The 21,641-nt window shown below is 35.4% G+C and overlaps 1 protein-coding gene across 7 annotated transcripts in view; it reads left to right on the top strand.

Moving 5' to 3' along the window:
• LOC114046842 (roquin-2) overlaps positions 1 to 19,687 on the top strand; it is a 60,409-nt gene extending 40,722 nt beyond the window's left edge. For 4 of the 7 annotated variants that reach the window (XM_027867381.1, XM_027867385.1, XM_027867382.1 and 1 more), the window contains 12 exons: positions 6,295 to 6,603; positions 10,631 to 10,845; positions 11,382 to 11,818; positions 13,108 to 13,278; positions 14,351 to 14,506; positions 14,820 to 15,033; positions 15,175 to 15,259; positions 15,735 to 15,816; positions 15,913 to 16,047; positions 16,424 to 16,531; positions 17,649 to 17,797; positions 18,537 to 19,259. In XM_027867381.1, the coding sequence (XP_027723182.1) occupies positions 6,295 to 6,603; positions 10,631 to 10,845; positions 11,382 to 11,818; positions 13,108 to 13,278; positions 14,351 to 14,506; positions 14,820 to 15,033; positions 15,175 to 15,259; positions 15,735 to 15,816; positions 15,913 to 16,047; positions 16,424 to 16,531; positions 17,649 to 17,797; positions 18,537 to 18,735 (2,260 nt within the window). In that variant the 3' untranslated portion in view covers positions 18,736 to 19,259. Of the gene's footprint in view, positions 1 to 6,294; positions 6,604 to 10,630; positions 10,846 to 11,381; positions 11,819 to 13,107; positions 13,279 to 14,350; positions 14,507 to 14,819; positions 15,034 to 15,174; positions 15,260 to 15,734; positions 15,817 to 15,912; positions 16,048 to 16,423; positions 16,532 to 17,648; positions 17,798 to 18,536; positions 19,260 to 19,612 lie in introns of those variants that run through there. The other 3 variants (XM_027867387.1, XM_027867386.1, XM_027867388.1) reach the window with 3 other exon arrangements.
• Positions 19,688 to 21,641: the final 1,954 nt, after the last annotated feature.

Below are 21,641 nucleotides of genomic sequence, written 5' to 3'. Positions count from 1 at the left end.
ATTTCAATTATGATAAGCAGTAAGTTCTCTCCATCATTTCTTGACCAATATTTTAATTTTCCCCTCATTTTTCTCACTTAAAACTAAACAAAATCACACCAACTTTGTATGTTCCTTCTTTGACCCCTTAAGTCAGTGGGAAGGACAATGGTCTCTTCTCCTTATTAGGATAATTTTTCATAATTATTTATTCCCTTCAAATTTCTCACATATATTTATCTTAAAAGGTTACTCTTGTCTCCTGTGGGTTGTTTCAGAAATTCAAGCCAATTGTTTGTTTGTTTTTTCCTCATCAGAAGTTCTTGAATATCTATTTTTTGTCCCTCTGTAGCTTTATAATAAGTTTGGCAAGATAAATTATTCATATTTATAATTTTTTTTCTTCTTCTGCCTTTTGATATTTCCTAGCCCAAGATTTCCTTTGCTTCATGGCATTTGCCACATAATCTTGTGTGTTCTGAGTGGTTCCTTGGTACTTTATCTCTTTCTTTTGCTGGAAGTATTGTTTCTTTGATCTATGAGCTCTCGATTTTGACCAGTAATTCTGGATGTGTTTAATTTGTAATTTATTTCAGGCAGTGACTGCTGGATTCTTTATGTTTAAACTTTGCCTTCTAGTTCTAATAGTTTTGTAGAGTTTTCTTTTTTGATTTTTTAAAATGTGACATCCAGATTTTCTTTTGTTTGGTCATGGTTTTAGCAAATCTGATGATACTTTTTTTTTCCTTTTTGCCTTTTGGTGAGGTGATCAGGGTTGAGTGACTTGCCCAGGGTCACACAGAAGTCTGATGATTCTTCAGCAATCTCTCCTTCTCCTTCTTTTCTGTGTCACATATTTTTAATAATTAAGACTTAGCATGGACTTTTTTTTTATCTTTTAATTTTAAAAAATGATTATGTTTATTCTGGTATCATTGAACTACTGAGTTCTGATTGCTCCATTCTGTTTTTTAGGGGACCTAACTCTCGGGTAAGGTTTTCTACTTTTTGTTCTAAGCCATATATTTCCCCTCCAAGTGTGTTATTTTATTCTTTATCTCTCATTTAGTTCTTACATCATTTCTTCCATCAACTTTTGAATTCTTTGTGGCCAAACTGTTTTTGGTAGGGTACTAAGTATAATTGTTCAGAACTATTTTCTTCTTCAGATTATTTTATCCCATAGTACTTTTTCACTGTATTAGTTTTCCTTCGTTATTCGTATCTTAATTCACAGTTCTGGTTTGGGGATTTTGTGCCAAAGTGGGCTTTGCCTTCCCCTGCCATCTGTGATAGGATGACTAGGCCCAGGTTCTGTTTCTGACTGAATCTCGGGAGTTGAGATTCTGTTGGACTAGTTCTGTGTGTCCCCATCCCCACCCTGTCTTGTATTCCAGATGCCTCTTCTCTCTTATTTATGTATTTTATATTTATGTATTAGGTATCTGTATCCTGGTTCCATCTTACGTGTTGTAATTCTGTCTGAAAAGCAACCTAGACCAGACCCTTCATCCTTCCTAAGCCTGCCTCTTTTCACACTCTTGAGCTAGAATTAGAGGTTAGACCAATCTCTGGAGCTGGCCCCTAAAGGTCCCATCTCCCATTTTAACCCTGCCCAGGAGGTCGTGCTGGTCTCTGCCCTTCTCCTGCTGCCATTATCTATATGATGCCTGAGGCTTTGGCACCATTTCCTGGTGCACTCCTCATAAGAGAGAGGTTTCTGGTGTTTCTCTTTGGTTTTCTTTAATCTTTGCTTCATCTAATACTTTGTTTCCTTATTCCTTCTTTGGGGAACCTTCCTTGACGGAAATCTTTCATGGTGCTGACTTTGCTGGAAGAGGCTAAAGAAATAACTTACCAATCTTCCATTGTTCTCTGGGCTTGGTGAGATTACATCTCTAGTTCTTCATTGTCTCCTATCTGTTTCTTCTTGAGCAACTGTCTACTATTAATCTTTCCATAAAAGTTTTTGATTCACTTATCAGGGAACATAGGACTGAATATGGAATATTCAGTTTTTTCTCCTCTTTTCCTGATTTTTCATTTAATTAACAAGTCTTTACTAAGTACTTGCTCTTTTATGAGCTAGGGATATAAATTCACAGAATGGAATTTCCTACTCTCCAAGGAGCTTCCATTCGAATGAGGGAGATAACAGAATTGTATGTGGGGGGGGGGTGGTTATTTCTTTGTGTGTGTGTGTGTGTGTGTGTGTGTGTGTGTGTGTGTGTGTGTGTGTGTAAGTGTAAGTGTAAGTGTAAAAAAGGAACAAAAATAAATGAAGTAGTTAAATCCAGGGTTGTCTGGAAGTGAGGGCACTAGGGGTTGAATGAAGAAAGACTTCATGTAGAAGGTGGTGCTTCAGCTATATCCTGAAGGCAAATAGGGATTCTATGAAGCAGAAGTTAAGAAGGAATGTATTCCAGGTATGTGGAAAGTGATGGAGATGGAAGATAAAAATATTTTGTGTGAGGAACAGAGAGGAAGACATTTTGTCCCTTTGATAGTCATGCTTTGGCAATATCTTATGAGTGTAAGAGTTTGTTTTTGTTTTTTTTTTTTTTTATTTCTTTTCTTGATAATTGCACTTTAGTGTGTTTCTCTTATTTGTGGTGTTTACAAATTATTCAGTTTAATAGTAACTCTTTTGATTAAAAAAAACATTTTATTGTTTCTGTCTTTGAGTCTCACTCTTGGTTTACCTCCTCAGAAGCTAGGTTTTATGCATTGCTTTGCTTTCTTGGAATTTTAGTCTTTTGTTTTCTTATAGTTTGTTTATAACTTCTCTCCTCACTCCTTGGTTCCTTCCTCTTCGTCTGGTGTCCAGACCTCTAAGGTTAGACATCCTTAGCATTCTCATAACTAGGATATGTAGGCCCTTTTGGGGATAAATCTTGTTAAGAGAGCACTATTCTCAGTTGGAATTGTAATTCCCTTTCCTTAAGCCACAGAAGTTCCTAGGGCTTCTCTGTTGCTCCCTCTGTTGCCATCTCCCCCAATCTCCCTCCCAAGTTGCAATACCTTTCTCTAATGTGGCTGCGCAGAACTACTGTGTTCTGCCTCATGTGGGGTGTTTAGAGTTACTGTTGTGGGGGAATTGGGCAAGGACATCCCTTTTCCACACTCAGCCAGACCTTAAAACCCTGGTGTTTGAAGCTGCTTCCTTTGGTACCTGGCAAGTGGTGTGGTATAATGCTGGGTATGCCAAGTAGGAGCTGTAATATTTCAGTTTTCTGCTGTTATTTCATGAGACGCTTACCTTTTGTTCTGTTTTTGTCTTTATCTTGTGGAATTCAACTTTAATTTCTACAGATTTGGCACATATTTTCTTAATTTTCTAAAACAAATTTCTTTTTAATTGTGTGAACTTTACAACATGAACGTTTCTCTGTACAAAGAAAAGTACTGCATATGAAGCCCTAAATCTCTAATATGTATAGACTGGGAATTTTGTTTTTGTCTTAATGTTTCAAATTTAGCGTAATTCTAACACTGCCCTGTTTATGTCCCTTTCTGAACATCATTCTGCTATTTTCTGTTTTTCGTTTTTTAATGATTCATTGACATTCTTTTTTTAAGTATCACTCTCACTACCCCTCCATTTCCTGCCAATTCTCTTCTCTCCTCCCACTACACTCTCCCAGCCAAAAAAAAGTCTCTCTTGTAACATGTAAGTGTAGTCACACAAAACAAAATTCACACATTTTCTGTATCTGAAAATGTATATCCCATTCTACTCTTCTAGTTTATCTCTTCTCTGCCAAAATATAAGAAGCATGATTAAAAAATAGTCTACTGGGGTCATAATTGGTTATTATATAGCTCATAGAGCACACTTTTTTTCTGTTGTTAGTTTCCATAAGTTTGCAGAAAACTACTCCCATTTTTCTAATCAAATCCTTTGTTTTCTATATTGCTATTTCTACTTTGTCATGTATCATATCAGAGACTGTTATATTAGAGTACCCATATGATCAGCTCTATTATTATTGGTGGATCCAAGAGTTTGTCACAGAAATCTTCACAGATCTTTTCCATCTTTTATCAGTTCAGTGTCCTACCAGTTTCATCTTTTATTTGGTCTCTTGGTACATTTACTGTAAACTTGTTTTTATTCTACTACTTATTACTGTTTTACAAGGTGATACTGCTCATTAGCCTCTACCATTCCATTCTGTTGTTGCTCAGTTGTGTCTGACTCTTTGTGACCCCATTTGGGGATTTCTTGACAAAGATACTGTAGTGGTTCTCCAGTTCATTTTACAGATGAGGAAACTGAGGCAAAAAGGGTTAAGTGACTTGCGCAGGGTCACATAGCTAGTAAGTGTCTGAGAGCGAATTTGAACTCGGGAAGTTGAGTTTTCCTGTCTCCAGTCCTAATGCTCTATCGACAGCACCACCTAGCTGCCCTTCTATGTAAGATCTTATAAATGAGTTTACATTCTGATGCTGTGCTTGTGTTCCTCGCTAGGCAAGGAGATGTAAGTACTGAATGAAGTGGCTCTTGCTTACCTTTTTTGGTGATGAATTTCACTGCGGTTAAGCTTCTTCATGAAACAGTGACGGTGTAGACAATGTATCTTCTTTTATCCATTAACTATTTTTGGTAGCTAGTTGCATGACATATATTCTTATTTCTTCTAACATGTCAGTGGCATGACAATACACAAATAACTGTTTCAGAAATAACTACCTCATTATTTGTAGTTATTTCCAATATTAAAGTATCACTTTCACATTTTGTGAAGGTATTTGGTGATTATCATGTCCAAAACCCTCCTTTTCTTTTCTTTTAGAAAGTATTCAAGATGTCTGCATTTGAGACTTCTCTATATTCTACTAACTTTTTCTCCTTCTGAACCATGTTTTACAACATACTTTTTGCTATCCTCCACTGTGCATTAAAGCCATAGAGGGTTAATTATGTGTTGGTATAATTTGGAGTGTCCAAGTGAGTCCTTCATAGAATTTCTCCATCTCCTCATCTTCCTAAGATACTCACCTTCAGTAGTGCAATATGCAGGGACACTAAGCATTTCAGGGATCAGTTGATCTCTTTTATTTTAATATAACTTTTCTGGTTTCCTTCAAGCCTCAGTTCAACTCAAATTCTAACTTCTGCTTTTCCAGTCCTCCCCATCCACCAACCCTCATTCCCTTGCCCTGGGCCTTCCTTCTCAGATTACCTTTCATTTGAATTGTACATATCTTATTTGTACACGTTTTTTTCATGGTCTCTTTCCCTTTAGAATATGGAATCCTTACATGCAGCTATATTTTTGCCTTTCCTTGTGTTCCCCAGCACTTAGCACAATGCCCGGCACGTATTAAGCACTTAATAAATGTTTGTTGACTAAGTGCCTACTGTGTACTAGGTATAATGAAAACAGTGGTGATACAAAGTGTACACAGATAGTAAATGCAAAGTACAGCCGTAAGCAAATTACTTTCTAGAAGATGAGAGTGCTAACAAGGTGGAGGGTGGTGAATTAGTGAAGGCCTCAGGTAAGAGGTAATATCTGATATGTCCTTGGAAGGAATTTAGATATTCTGTCAGGCAGAAGTGAGGAAAGAATACAGTCCAGGCATGGGGTACTATTGGGACAAAAGTGTGAGAGAAGGAGATGGAATATGATGGGTAGTAACTAGCAGGCTAATATGGTATAAAGGAGAGAAATACAAAATTACCATTTGATACCAACATTGCTCTTTGTATTTGACTTACATTTTGTTACCTTTTGTTGTTTTGATTTATATTGTAATCATTTTGTATATTGTTCTTTTAGCACTGCTTTCTTTACTGTATTACATCATGCAAGTCTTTCCATGTTTTATATAATTCTTCATATTGATTGCTCTTTATGGTATAATACATAATATTTCATTATATTTACTTACCATATTTTGTTCAGATATTCCCTGATCATTAGGCATGTATTTTATTTTCATATTTTTAAAACTAGAGATACTACTACTGTGAATATGTTCATATGTGTGTATTTTTTATTTTTGCTTAACTTCCTTAAAGATAGATACTCCATAATCAGATCATTGCATTATAATTCATTATGAGCAGTTTAGTAACCAGTTTAGTAACTTGTGACATTTTTTAAACACTTGGACCAATTCACAGCTTCACTGCTTGTTTCATAGCTCCTTCAACATTGAAATTTTCCATCTTTTGCCATGTTTACCAAGATTGTAATACCCCGTGGTTGCTTTAATTGGTATTTTTCTAAATATTAGTGATTTTGACAGTTTTTGAATTTGTGGTTAATAGTTTGCATTGTTTTTTGTTTTTCTTTTTAAAAACAGGTATCGTTTAAGGAACAAAAAGATCACAGCAACTGTACGAACATTTCCTCTCCTGAATAAAGTTGGCACGAACAACACTGTCACAACCACAGCTGGAAATGTCATTTCTGTCATAGGAAGTACTGAAACAGCTGGGAAACTTGTTCCAAGTACCAATGGGATTTCAAGTGCAGAAAATAGTGTTTCCCAGCTAATCCCCCGTGGTGCTGACACCACATTAAGAGCTCTGGAGAATGTGAAGAAAGTAGGGAAGGTTGGCTCCAGTGCTCAAAATATCTCTGGGGCTTCTGCAGAATCTGTCACTGAAAAGTAGGTGTCATATTAAGTTAAAATATTTCATTTTGGTTCTTTAAAAGTCCTTTTTGAATCCTTCTGGGCATTTATGAGAATTTTCCTGGTAGCAGTAAGAAGAAAGCTGGACTTGAAGTCTAGAGTTCTGAGTTTGAATTGCAGTTCCAAAATTTAGTCGCCCTGTAACCTCCCTGAGCCTGTTTCCTCAACTATAACATGATGGAATGGATTCTTACACTATTTGGCAAATAGGGTATTAATGAGGAAAGTACTTTGTATCCCTTACAGCATTATGTAAGCGTTAACAATTGTGATATTTTGGAGAAAGCAGTTAACCATATTTTTAATAAAAGTATTTCCTTTGAAATTGTGGACGTGAATTAGAGCTTAAGTTGAGTTTTATTGTGGTAATACTTTTTTGATGCTTTAAGTTTGGCAAACTCCCTTTACCAATGCATATAGATGGCTTATTTGTAAATGATACTTTCAAAGAGTTGCCTGAGGCACTGAAAAGTTAAGTGACTTGTTCATGTTCACACAGCTATTAGTATATGTCAGAAGTAGTACTTTACTCCCAGTTCTTCTTGTCTCCAAAGCCTATCTATATAATCTATACACTATACCACTCTGTTTCTCTTAGTAAAATTTCAGCTTGTGGAAAATTAATCAGTTAACATTTGAGTCCTTGTGTATCCAGCATATTGGTCCAGGTGTTTAAAAGTATACTAGTTTCATATATCAAGATACAACTTTGAGATTGATGTAGGGGTAAGTCATCTAATTTTTCAAATGAAAAAAATTTAGTTGTAGAGAAAGTGACTTGTCAGAGGCTACCGTCATTCATGGGACCATAGAATTCAGATGTGGAAGGAACTTTAGAGATCATATAGTCTAGCTCCTTCATTTTGTTGAAGGAAACTGAGGCATAAAAAAATTCTTACTTAGCTAAGGTCATACAAGGTAGAAAGATGCAAAATTGGAATACAATCCCAGGTCTTTGAAATCTCAATCCACTTCTGTTTCCACCATATCACACATTCATTGGTGGAACTTATTTGGAAAATAAGTTTTCTGATTGGTTCCCATTCTTTTTGAGATTAAGCTTCTTATATTTTATAATTCTATGTATAATTGTCATTAATGTCATCAAATCATATTTTGAATTCATGTAATAGGATAAATACTATTCAAAACAGAAGAAATATTTTATAAGAAGCTTACCTTTTAAATAACCAAGTCTTGGAAAATGAGTATAGTACATGATGTATAGTGTGGTTTAGTGAAGAGAATATCAGACTTGGAATCTTGGGTACTAATTTCAATTTTTTTTTTTTAATTTATTTATTTTGATTTATCAACAATCACTTCCATATGCTTTTGAGTTTAGAATTTTTCTCCCCCTTTCTTCTCACCATCTTCCCCAACATGGTGCACAGCCTGATATAGGCTATACATATACATTCCTATTAAACATATTTTCACATTAGTGATATTGTAAGACTAATTTCAATTCTTATCAAAGTTTGCTATGTAAACTTTGGTCAAAGCCTGTTTTGTGCCCCAATTTCATTACTTGTAAAATGGACATTTGTAAACTGGGATAAAAAGTACTCTGTAAACTTTAAAGTACTATAAAAGCTTTCCTGCTTACCTTAAGTGCAGTTGTGATGTAAAAAGTGAGACGCAATGTGTGAGACACAATAAGTGAAACTTAAAATACAAAATATTCTACAAATGCGAAGAATTACTTAGTACTGTTGGTAGTAGAAAGTTATCTATAATTTTGTTCACATTTGAAAATATGTGGAAAACCCTTAATTTATTAATATGTTAGAGTAGAGAAGATATCAACAATCAAATATTTAATACCTACTTATGTTCTATCTGCTTGGTATTTTTAACATACAGAGGTGGTACAAGTCTAACTTTTAAGGAACTTACAGTTTAGTCAGGCAAGGGGAAGGAAACTAACTTTTATTGAGTGCCTACTATGTTTTAGGCACTGTGCTAAGTGCTTTACAAATATTATTTGAACTTTCCAATAATTCTGTGAGGTAAGTGCATTTTTTTTTTAACATTTTTTACAGTTGAGGAAACTGAGGCAAATAAAGTGACTTGCCTAAGGTCACACAATAAAAATCTGAGGCCATATTTGAACTCAATTCTTCCTAGCTCTTGGCTCAGCGCTCTGTCCACTCTGCCACCTAGTTACATGAGCACATGAACAAAAGCAAATAATAGAAGATAGATTATATTGTCTAAATTGTGTGGTTACATACTAGTAAAGGCTATAGAAGTTCAGTGCATAAGGGACACCATTGAATATTGAAGTGGAAGAAGGGCATCAGAGCAGAAGAGGGTCCTTGGTAAGTAGTAGCATAGTGCAGAGTGGAGATTGTTGTTCTTGGATTTAAAAGATTGGTTGGGCTACCTTAGACAAGTCACTTAACCTTTCTTTGCCACAACTTCCTCATCTGCAAAATGGAAATGATAATTGGGGAATAATATTAACCTATAAATATCTTAATTTTTATTATTCTGATCCTTTTAGAAATTATTTTCCCTTGTATTTGTTAGATTGTACACCTGGTAACACTTGCTTTGAAAAAATCAAGCAGAAAGGCTGCTCAGAGAGTTTTTTTACTTGATTATGGTACCTAAGGTTTTGGTAAATTACACAGCAGGCCGCCCCGCATAATAAATGCTTATTTGGTTTTCTCACAGCTTTTATTTACTTCCAAGAAATAAAAATACTTCTGAAATATCTGCAAACTACAATCTAAGAAACATAAGTTTGTACCTACTAGTACCACCCCATACTTATAGTTAATTTTTGTAGCACACAGCTGCTGATCGAAGTGAACATCTGGTAGACCAGTCTGCTATGACTTAAATGCAGCCTATACTCTTTATTATATACTCAAGCTATGAAAAGCCTGTTCTAACTTCAACAGCTGTTGAAGGGAAGGGAAAGGAACATGCATTTAAATGCCTGTTATCTTCTTGGCAATGTGCTCAACATTTTACAAATATTTCATTTAATCTTTACAACAACCCTGGGATGTAGGTACTGTTATTATCTCCATTTTACAGTTGAGGAAACTGAGATTGGCAGAGAGAGGTAGACAGAGGTTGTCACCTTACTCAGCTAGTAAATCTCTGAGGTTGGATTTGAATGCAGGTCTTCCTGTTGTCAGGTTCAGTATTCTTTGCCATTGCACTGCAATATTGGATATAGAACCCTATAATCCATTTAGTATAAAAGATGTTATATTCCTGTGTCATTAATTTGCAAGATCAAGCTTTTAATATATCATAATTCTCAAGATCATGTCAAAGTTTGACCTAAAGGAGGAATAAGATATGAATAAGCTGGTTGCTGCTGTTATCTTTCTACCTTAGAAAAGCAGCTTCATGTTACCTATCTTGCTCCCAAGTAATATGTGTTTAATCTATATAGAGGTCATTTAATCTAGATAGAGTAACCTTTGTTTAATTAGCACCCTACTCTGCCCATATCTGTGTAGTGGATGGAGCTGCTTCTGGAAGGATTCTGTTGAACTAGAAATCTCATGATGCTTCCTTCACAATGGAGAAAACCTAGGGGCAGCTAAGTGGTGCAATGGATAGAGCACTGGCCCTGGAGTCAGAAGGACCTGAGTTCAAATGTGGCCTCAGACACCTAACACTTATTAGCTGTGTGACTCTGGGCAAGTCACTTAACCCCAATTGCCTCACCAAAAACAAAAAAGGAAAGAAAAAGAAAACTTCTATGTAGGGAAGATGACTTGAGTTCTTGAGAATGTGTTTGTAGGATCTCCTGTCTTTGCACTATAAATTTTGAATATGTCACTGTGAGACCATACATTGATAATGTAAGTGAGCTATAATGTGTATTGGCTAATCTGCCAATTCAGAAGTGGCTGTTGTGTTTTCTAAGAGTGGTTTCAGTACCAAATTTGAGGTCTAGAGAAAAAATATTTTTTCACAAGAGCTAAATAGTTGTGGACATGAGTTGACTTTGCACTTTTTTCCCCCCCACCAGTAAAATTGGTTCTCCACCCAAGACTCCTGTAAGTAATGTAGCAGCTACCTCAGCTGGGCCCCCTACTGTTGGAACAGAGCTGAATTCTGTGCCTCCGAAATCCAACTCATTTGTAACTAGAGTACCTGTATATCCTCAGCCTTCTGAAAGCATTCAGTATTTTCCAGATCCAAGGACCCAGATATCCTTTGAAGTTCCACAGTACCCACAGACAGGTAAGTACCTTGAAGTTTTACATATAGTTGATATAAAATTTGTTTAAATATATTGAGCTTATAAGTTAAAAGGGAAATTTTATTTCTGTTTCGCTTGCTTTAAAGAAAACAACCCTTTTAATTGTTTTGTTACTAAGTGACCAATAGTTCAAGGAAGATCATTCCTGTGAACCAAACATCTGGATAATCACACCATCAACCAATTAACCAGGTGCTCAGAGCTAGAAAACATACCAAAATTCATGGTGATCAGTTTCCTAGAATTAAAATGGTTTATCTGAAGAGAAGAGCTAAAATTTGACTAATAGATATGGCAAATTTTTAAGAAGCAGTTTGCAAGTAGGTTGGCAATGATTTCCTTGCAGTAGTATAATTAAATATATAGTTTTACTTATAAAACCAAATAACTAAGAGATTGATATTTTGACTAAAAACAAGCTTTCTTTACTTGCAAGTATTGTTTAAAACTTTTTAAACCATTAAAATCCTGGATAGTACTGAGACCACATTAAATATGCCTCTTTCCAATTTTCAAGGATACTACCCACCACCTCCAACGGTACCAGCTGGTGTGGCTCCCTGTGTTCCTCGTTTTGTGAGGTCCAATAATGTTCCAGAATCTTCCCTCCCACCTGCTTCCGTGCCATATGCTGATCATTACAGTACATTTCCCCCTCGAGATCGAGTGAATTCTTCTCCTTACCAGCCTCCTCCTCCGCAGCCGTATGGACCAGTTCCCCCAGTACCTTCCGGAATGTATGCTCCTGTGTATGACAGCCGGCGCATCTGGCGTCCACCAATGTACCAGCGAGATGACATTATTAGGAGCAATTCTTTACCTCCAATGGATGTGATGCATTCGTCTGTCTATCAGACGTCTTTGCGAGAAAGATATAGTAGTTCCCTAGATGGTTATTATCCAATGGCTTGTCAACCACCAAGTGAGCCAAGGACAAGTGTACCTTTACCAAGGGTAGGTGGTAATGGAAGTAAGAAAACTACACCTTTAACTTGTGTGTGTATATGTGTGTGGGTATGTTTGTGTGTTGTGTGTGTGTGTATGTATGTGTGTAAAACATCAAAATTCAAGCACAGCATTTTGTTTTTCTTCTTTGTTATCTTATTTGACTATTATCTGTTCCCATGACAGAAAACTGAATGGTGACATGTTATGCTATATGTCTCCTATTTGTGCCTCTTACTATTTCCACTTAAAACCACCCTAATCCAAACTCAAAACTAGCCGACCTAGAGTATTGTAATGCCCTCTGGTCTCTAATCCATTTTGCTTATATTGCTAGATTAGTTTTACTAATGCCTTGGTCTTGGTACATCAGTCCACTTCTGAGTAATCTTCATTGGCTTCTCATTGTTTGTTGTATGAAAGCCCAAACTCTACATTCCAAAGCCCCTATGAACTGGGACTTTAGCTTTCCCTTGAGCTGAGTTTTATACTACTTCCTTTTGTGTATTCTTTGTTCCAGCCAAACTGGATTACTCACTACTCTGAGCCTGCTCTCACTTCTGCTTTTTTACACATACACATTTCACAATATGAAGATGTCTTTTTCTCTTCTAATCTGCCCCCCCATCTCTGTTAACAATGTGTCAGTCTTTCATGACCCCCCTCCCTGAAGCTTTCCCTGATTATCTCCTCAGCTTGAAAATGATTTCTTCATCTGATCTTAGACTACTTTTGTACCCTTTTTATACACTTGTGTATACACTTGTATGCTGATTTGTATCTGGGTATATTTCTTACCACTCCTGCTGTATTGAAAGCCCTTTGAGGATAGGAATCATGTTTTGTCTTTGAATATCCTAGTGCGTAGTGTAGAGCAATGTATGTAAGAGGTATTTAATACATGTTCCTTCAATGAATGAATAAATGTTAAATTCATTAGTTATCCTTTTTCCCATCACTCTTTCCTACCCCACTCTCTTCCCCAACTTGCCTGATTACTTCTCTCATTTCTCCCATTTGAGTTTAAGTATGTAAATGTGTGTGTGTTTATACACACACATTTATCCACATACATGTGTGTGCATACTGTGTATATTTACATACATACACAAGGACATGTGTATGTGTGTGTGTGTGTGTATGTATGTATGTATGTATAAAATTTGTGATCTCTCACCCTCCCTCTCTTTTTTAAGAAACCATTGCCGTAGTAAACTACTTTTATTATCTTGGTACAAGCATTTCATTTTCCACTCTGCTTTGTAGATAACTAAGAATGTTTGGTTGTTTTCCCCTAGGAACCTTGTGGTCATTTGAAGACCAGTTATGAGGATCAGTTAAGACGAAAACCAGAACAGTGGGCGCAATATCATACCCAGAAAGCACCCCTTGTTTCTTCAACTCTTCCTATGGCAACACAGTCACCGACACCGCCTTCTCCTCTGTTCAGTGTAGACTTTCGTACTGAGGTAGGAAGTTACTTCATGTCTTTCAGGGTCAGGCCAACACTTATTTTTGCTTAAAGGAGAAGTGCTTATTTAAACTAGAATTAGCAAGATGGAAAATTCTTGAATGGTTTTGTTTTAAGCTGTTACATTGTTAACATAATGTTTCTTTGTAGCAGTATAGCTCTTATGAGGAAGAAGTGTAGAAATAGCTACTGTATCATTCATGTTATTTGGGCTGGAGATGTGTTGCCATTTTGCTTAGTACTAGAATAATCTTTCACTTTAGGATGCCTTAAATTTAATTTAGTGTTCTCAGTCCCATTATTTCCAGAGCAAACTATTTGTTTAATGTGTCTTTAAAATGGAGTGACAAAAAATTGTGTCAAAAGAAATTTTTCGACAGACATGTTCTATGCATCTTCACTTATATAAAAGTATATGTTCTTTTTTTTTCTTTTTAGCACTACCTGTTTTTCTCTCTGCTCAGTGCTAGTCCTGATTCTCCCTCCCCCTCCCCCAGAGTGAAATGTCATCCTTCTTCCTCCTACAACTTTCTAAATTTTACTCTTCTTTCAAAGTTGAATTCCAGCTCTTTGGGAGCCTTCTCTAGCTGCTTCAGCCCACATTCATCTCTTTCATTTTCTTAATGCCTATCATTCTGTTGTCAATACTAACAGTTTGTCAGTTACATATTCTCTTACTAATTCACGTGTATAAGCCTTTCTGTCCTAACTGTAAGTAAGCTCATTGATGACAGAGAATTTGTCATATATTTCTGTATCTCTTATATTATCTAGCATATGTAGTAAATGAGGAAATATTTTTATGTGGCTTACTTGGATAGTATTTGGTTTGCATTATATACTCAAGAAGACTGCTGAAGGAAAGATAAATTGGAGATAAGATAAAGTATTTTTCTAATCAAAGTAACTTAAAATTGTTGAAGACATGTTTGTTGCCATTTTTCATGTTAGTCATAGGAAAACAATCTCAGTTCTTCAGTAACTAAAAACCTCATGACTATAATAATTGCTTCATACTACTTAGTGAATATAACTGTAAGAGTTGACTGTATTTTGTTTTTTCTCACTAGTTCTCCGAGAACGTAAGTGACGTACGTGGTACAAAATTTGAGGAAGATCATCTTTCCCATTATTCACCCTGGTCCTGTGGCACCATAGGCTCTTGTATAAATGCCATTGATTCAGAGCCCAAGGATGTAATTGCTAATTCAAATGCTGTGTTAATGGTATGATTTTTGGGAATAGTGCATGCTGACTCAAGTTTATGAATGAGCAAAAGCTTTCATTTTCTTGTTGAATAAATAGGCCTATATCTCATGAAGCCTAGAATGTATTGATTTAGTTTAAACAGTCGGCATGTGTATTTACATTTGATGTTTGCTCTTATCTGGCTAGCCGAAAGTTAGCAGTAAATAGCATTCCCCAAAAATTCGAACCCAGATTTTCTGAAAGGAAATACTTGTATCATTTGTTAAAGAAAGATCATTTCTTTGTTTTATTGAAATATTTGTTTTATTGATTTTTTTTTTTAATGTTTAGGATCTGGACAGTGGAGATGTTAAGAGAAGAGTACATTTATTTGAAACTCAGAGAAGGGCAAAAGAAGAAGATCCTATAATTCCTTTTAGTGATGGACCCATTATCTCCAAATGGGGTGCAATTTCCAGATCTTCCCGGACAGGTTACCATACCACAGATCCTATACAGGCTACTGCTTCCCAAGGAAGTGCTACTAAACCCATCAGTGTATCAGGTATTGTAGATTACTACTAACTTCACTTTGTGTACTGTAGTTCAGTTCTAAGAAACTATTTTACTTTTCTGTATTGTATTTACATGTGATTAAAATTGTTTTGGTTTTCCATCTTTGTCACTGTTGATTATATTTCTGCAGATTATGTCCCCTATGTCAATGCTGTTGATTCAAGGTGGAGTTCATATGGCTCTGATTCTACTTCTTCAGCACATTATATAGAACGGTAAGACTGATCTTTAATTAGTTTTTTATTAGGATTTTATATTCTTAGATCTTAGTATGTGCATTCAAAAGATAAATTCCATCCTCCCTGTTTAGGAGACGTATGTTCTATATCTGTGACCATTCATGCAGGCCTGGTGTCATGAAGAGGGTACTAGGCTAGAAGTCAGAAGTTCTTAGTCTAGTAGGCTTTGCTACTGACTAGCTGTATGTGTATGACCTTGGGTAAGCCACATCGTCTAGGTCTTGACATTGGAGTAGATATCTCTCTCTTCCAGATCTAACATTTGAGGATGCTATGATTTCATCATAGCTAATGAAAAAATTTGATGTTTTAAGATCTGGTACAATTACTTGAAATTCTAATTTTAAAAAATTATTGATGATAATAATTATTATGTCTCTGGTTGACTTATTTATTAGTTTCACTTTCAAAACAAAGTGCATGTCAATAAAAATGATGTTTTTCTTTAAAGGGATAGATTTATTGTTACTGATTTATCCAGTCATAGAAAGCATTCCAGTACTGGAGATCTTCTAAGCATTGAACTTCAGCAGGTAGGATTAGTTATATTGGATATATGTCGTTCCGTGGTTTTCATTGTTGGAAATGGGACGGTTAAAGTCTGGATTTTTAATTTATATTTTCCTTAGGCAAAGAGCAACTCATTGTTGCTTCAGAGGGAGGCCAATGCACTAGCCATGCAACAGAAATGGAATTCCTTAGATGAAGCCAGTCATCTTACCTTAAATCTCCTAAGCAAGGAAATGGAATTGAGAAATGGAGAGGTAAAGAGAACCGAATCCTGAAATTTAATTAATTTTATGTATTTTGGTGCATGGAAAAATCTTAGTTCTTGATTTATTTTGCTCAATTTTGTGTTAGTTTAAACCGTGGTTATGTTACATTTTGGTTGGTCTTTTTGAAGATTGTGTGTCATAGAAGAAAAAACACTAGAGTGGGGGTCAGAAAACCCAGGTTTAAAATCTAGTTTTGTCACTTAACTTGTGTGACTGAGCAAATTATTTGACTCCTTTGAGCTTAGTTTCCTCACCTTTAAAATGCATCTAGTAACACTTTATAAGCTGTTGTATTTTGATTTCTGTTTTTCTAATTATAAAGAGAAACCCTAATTTTTTTGTCTAAATGTTATTTGATTTCCAGAGTGATTATACAGAAGATACAGCAGATACTAAGCCTGATAGAGATATTGAATTAGAACTTTCAGCACTTGACACTGATGAACCTGATGGACAAGGTGAACAAATAGAAGTAAGTATAGCAATTAGATATTCTGGGGGCTCTGATGACTCCTTTGTATGTAGGAAGCATTTCCTTTGGTCTGTATTGATTGTATCTTTACAACAACAAACCACATCACTAAAAGATATGATTTATATTGGCTCTTAACAGTTTTAGGTTTTGTATGTCTTTTTGAAGTGTGCTTCAAGTTTTTGGTTCTATTCTGTTTAGACACATTTCTCCCTGGTAGTAGTAACTGTACTAAAAAAGCAGAGGAGAAAACAAGTGTTATTTGTTCTTTATTTAAACTTTTTAGTTTTTTTGTGGACAAATATGATGCAAGATACAATAATCTAACGCCCATCAAATATACCTATTTGTTCTTAGGAATTTTGGGGGGAATTAATCTCTTTTGCATTTACATCATTTAATCAGCAAATATTTATTAAGTACCTACTGTGTGCCAAGAACTGTGAAAGGGCCAAGAAGAATTCAAAGAAAAAAGAGAGTAAAAGTCCCACTCTAATGGAGCTTAGCATATAGTAAGAAAACCTAACATGTATACAAATAATTGAAACAGAAGTTAGAATGTAAATGTGCATGAAGAAATACAAAGGTACTATAAATTCATAGAAGAGAACTATTAATTCCATGTTGGGATGATCATGTAAAGGCTTCACTAAGAAATTTGGTACTGGGCTTGAAAGATGGGTAGGAATTAGGTGTGTGGAATTGCTGGGGGCTGGGAAAGCATATGAGCAGAGTCATTAAGTTAGAGAATCAGGATGTATATTCAGGGAATGACAAATTGTCTGTTTTGGTGAGAATATAGATTTTGTGAAAACAGTGGTGGAAAATAAGGCTGGAAAGTCTAGTGATTTTCAGACTTATCAGGGGCTTTGAATGATACGGAAATTTGGACTTTTTTCTTCTAAATTTAAACAGCAAGAAATAGTCAGCTCTGTATATATTTTGACAGAAAGCAAAATATCTTTTCCAGAAATTATATATAAATGCTCTGACACATAAAAGAGGATGAAATTTGCTAATATTTATTTTGTGGGCATATGTAATTCTTTTGTATAAGGAAGGTTGGAGTCTGACAACTAAGAAATTTGTCTTGTAATTTAAGAAATCTTTTTTTTAGGAGATTCTGGACATACAACTTGGTATTTCCTCTCAAAATGATCAGCTCCTGAATGGAACTACAATGGAAAATGGCCACCCACTACAGCAGCACCCAAAGGAGCCAGTGGAGCCCAAGAGACAAAGTTTAGGTGAAGACCGTGTGATTCTGTGAGTGTTAGAAAATTTAAAATCTGTGTTGGGGAAGGTATAGAGGGGAAGTATGAGGAGGAAGTGGAAAGGAACATACATGGAGAACATGAACGTTACGAAAAAGAGACATGTGAAAGTAAATTTTGTCTCTGGGCCTTTATGCTGGTCAGGAAAGTGCTTAAGACCACAACTGAACACCATAAATAACATTGGGATCAGGGAAACAGTTTGGTTTTATTTTCATTTTGGAAATAAAATAAAGTAATTATTTTGTGGAATGAAGCATTCAAGGAAACTGAGTAGAAGTCAGGTAGAAAGGAAACTTTGGTATGTATTCAAGATGATGAAATATTTTAAACACTGAATATAAGTTTTGAGTAGTGAGACTTTTGAACAATTCTGATAGTGATTGAAAGGCAGCATGGTGCAATGAAAAGAGCATTGGACTAGGAATTAGAAGGTTCAAGATCTAGTTCTTTTTTTTAGTAGCCAAGAGATCTTAATTTTTCTGAGGCTAACTTTCTTCTCTGTGTCAAATGGGGATGGTAACACTTGTGCTGCCTGCCTCACATACTTATTGTAAAGAAAAATGTTTTGTATACTATGAAGCATTGTGGGATGATGTTATTAAAAAATTGCTGTCATATACTATAAATCTTTTATAGTACTTATTACTTGTTATGGTTCTTGTCAAATGTATATGGCTCCTATTAATGCAATAATAATTATTTGTCAATTGCATACTTTTCTCTTTCAGGGAGGAACAAAAAACAGTCCTGCCGGTAACTTCTTGCTTCAGCCAGCCAATCCCAGCATCTATTAGCAATGCAGGTTGCCTGCCAGTCACCACATCTGTCAGTGTCAGCAATCTCATCTTGAAAACGGCTCATATTATGTCTGAGGATAAAAATGACTTTTTAAAGCCAGTTGCAAATGGGAAGATGGTTAACAGCTGAAAGGAGGTCCATCTTTGAAATTTGTGACTACACAATGGAAGCATTTACACTAGCTTTTTATATATATATAATATATATATTATATAATGTATATTTTTTTTAAAAAAAATAATACTGGGGGCATCCATTTCCTGTGGACTCTTTGATACTTTGAGCCCTCTCACATTAGCATTCTGAAAAAAAATAAGAATTTACTTTATTAGGGTAACAAGTTCACTTTCCAGAAATGATTGGAATTTGGACAACATTTTACTTAAGCTTAAAGCAGCTTTTTATGAGTTTGTAGCAATCCGGTGCAGTAACTGAGCCATTCCTCTTTTAAATGGCTTCTATAAAAAAAACTAACAACTCAGTTATTAAACTAGCAGGATCCTACAATGATACATCTAGTGAAAGTCAATATACCTAACTTATTTGTTTCTTTTTTGTTTCACTGAGAGAGAATTTCCCATCTTCTTGCTGCAGCTGCTTTATTTATCTTTTGTTATGGAACTTTGCATGGGATTTTTTGTGGGGTTTTTTTTTTTTTCCTTTTGAAGAGTGAAGGTAGGCAGTCTTACCTTAGATTTTTTACAGGGTTAACACACTAGCTTTGCTTTACTGCATAATGTGTAGAAGTGTGGTACAGTGAGTGCTTTGCTGTAGCATTACAGTTTTTAACAAAAATTCTCATTTTTCCAGGAATAATTTCTGCTTTATTACTATTGATATTTATATACAGGCTACTTGTTTAAGTAAGTAATTTAAAAATGTAACCAAGTGCCTAAGTCCTTCAGCTAATGTTCTAGGTATTGACTTCTCTTAAGTTATATGCAGAATCGTTTTTAACAATTTTGATAAATTATGCACTAATGTAATGGCTGTTTTTTTAATGCAGATTTACACCTGTACATTATTGAATCCAATGACTTGGCAAAAGAATCAGGTGCTTTTAGGCTTTCTTGTGAAAACCCTGTAAGTAGTGTTTGCACTGACTAACGAGATGGTGTTGCTGGGTTTTTAATTTAAATTAATTTGGGGTGGGGTGGGAAAATGTTCATTGAATTGTCTTGGTTAAATATTGTTTATCATAATTTCATGTTCACATTTAATTTTGCATGTTCTTTGGCTATTGAGTTTCAGAAGGCTGTGAAATGTGTAATAATATAGCATTACCTGACTTCCAGTTAGACTGAAAAAACAAACAAACCCCAAACCAAACAAGAATGCTTTGTTGCCTTGCTGAAATGTGACTGGAAAAGGTTGTTTTGACATGGCATCTGAAGGTAGATAGAGTCAACTGATTATCCCCAAGTGTTCTGGAAATAGAATTCTTTGAAGCTTAAAATTGCACAGTCAACATTTTGAAAACAAAAGCAGGGCACTCCTTTCTGGTTACCTTATCTGTATGTAGTTTGTGTCTCTTTTCTTTCCCTATTTCTTTGAGATGAATTTTACTTTTTATTATTATTATTTTTTAATTAACTTCTGTGAAGTTGTTTATTCTGAGAATTGTACTGGAATATTTTAAGCCAAGCCGATCTTTCACCAGGTGTACTGTATGTAAGGGCTTTTCCTGCTAGCAAAATGCTTAAACAGGATCATGTTATTGGTCGTCTGAGTTGTTAAGTTGTTTTACAAAACCACAGCAATGTATCAGATAAGATTTTGATAACAAAAGTTTTGTGCACATTTCCAGGGGTGGGTGGGTGGGTCAGGGTGGGAGGGCTGTCTTTTCCCTGAGGTTTCCTGATCAGAATAAGAAAATGCCAGTGTTTGATACCTGTCTTAATGAACATGCCCATAAGATGACTGATGTGTTGTATATATATCTGAGAAACAAGGGGGGTAGTTTTGATATTCTAGTGTCAGTATGGAAGATCTTACACTTTTATTTAATACTCAGATGTATGAAGATGTTTGTAGCATAACAGCACAGTAGCCTTTATGTAGTTTCCTTTGGCTAATACTGTTTGTTGCAGGAGCCATTGTTCCCCATCCCTGCAAAGAAATATTATTTATTTCACCTTGTAGCCTGAAATGAATAGGAAGTAAACCATGTTACATTAACTTATTTCTGATGTTATAAATTAGCCTAGAATATTACAGGAACATGATTGTTGTATAATTTATATCAGAACCTTTCTATAAATATGAGCTTACTACATTTGAAATGCTTCCGACATACTTTCTTTGCTATATGTGATCCTCCTCAAGTATATGCAAACTAGTATGTCTGTTTCTTGGATATTTAAATAGTGAGATCTTCCATGTTGAAGGTGATGTATTTTTTTTTTAAGATTTTTAAATTGCTATTTTGTTACAAAAATAGAGACCTATTAACAGTTTGAGAGCTCCTTATGCGCCCTCAGGGAAAGAACCCTCTGTGCAACAGAACTACACAGACCATCTTCAGCATGTTCTGGGGGTGAATATATACTACATAAATTGATCTTGTGTATTTAACCGTATCTTTTTAATTTTAAAATTGCAATTTTAAAACTTGGTTGTGCTCTGCTGGAGGGGTTTGGGATAACTGCTTAGATGTTTGCCTACTTGTCTGGTGAAATTACATTTGCATTTAGTGTATACCTGCCAACCTTACTGGTATGTCTCAGAACAGATGTATTATTTAAAAAAAAAAAAGACAAAACAACAAAAAAAATACTTTTCTTGCAGCGGGTGGTCCCACAGAACATCATCTCCCCTACCTGAAAACTCTTCTTTCTTACTACTTACATAGGAATTGATTCTGTGTTGGAGTTATTCTGTATTGAATCTTTACTATGTGTAGTAGCAGCCTCGCTTTTGTAACTGTGGGTGTATGGTGAGGCAAAGGAGTTGGATGTTTGCCACTTGAAGACAGCAGAAAAGTGACCCTTTTTCACAAAAGTGCCATGGTAAAGAAGCTATAAACCAGAACTTAG

The sequence above is a fragment of the Vombatus ursinus genome, unplaced genomic scaffold (assembly GCF_900497805.2).
Source record: "Vombatus ursinus unplaced genomic scaffold, bare-nosed wombat genome assembly UNPS02014786.1, whole genome shotgun sequence".
NCBI lineage: Eukaryota > Metazoa > Chordata > Mammalia > Diprotodontia > Vombatidae > Vombatus > Vombatus ursinus.
Note: the sequence above shows the minus strand (reverse complement) of the source record. Positions and strands in the feature narration are given on the sequence as shown.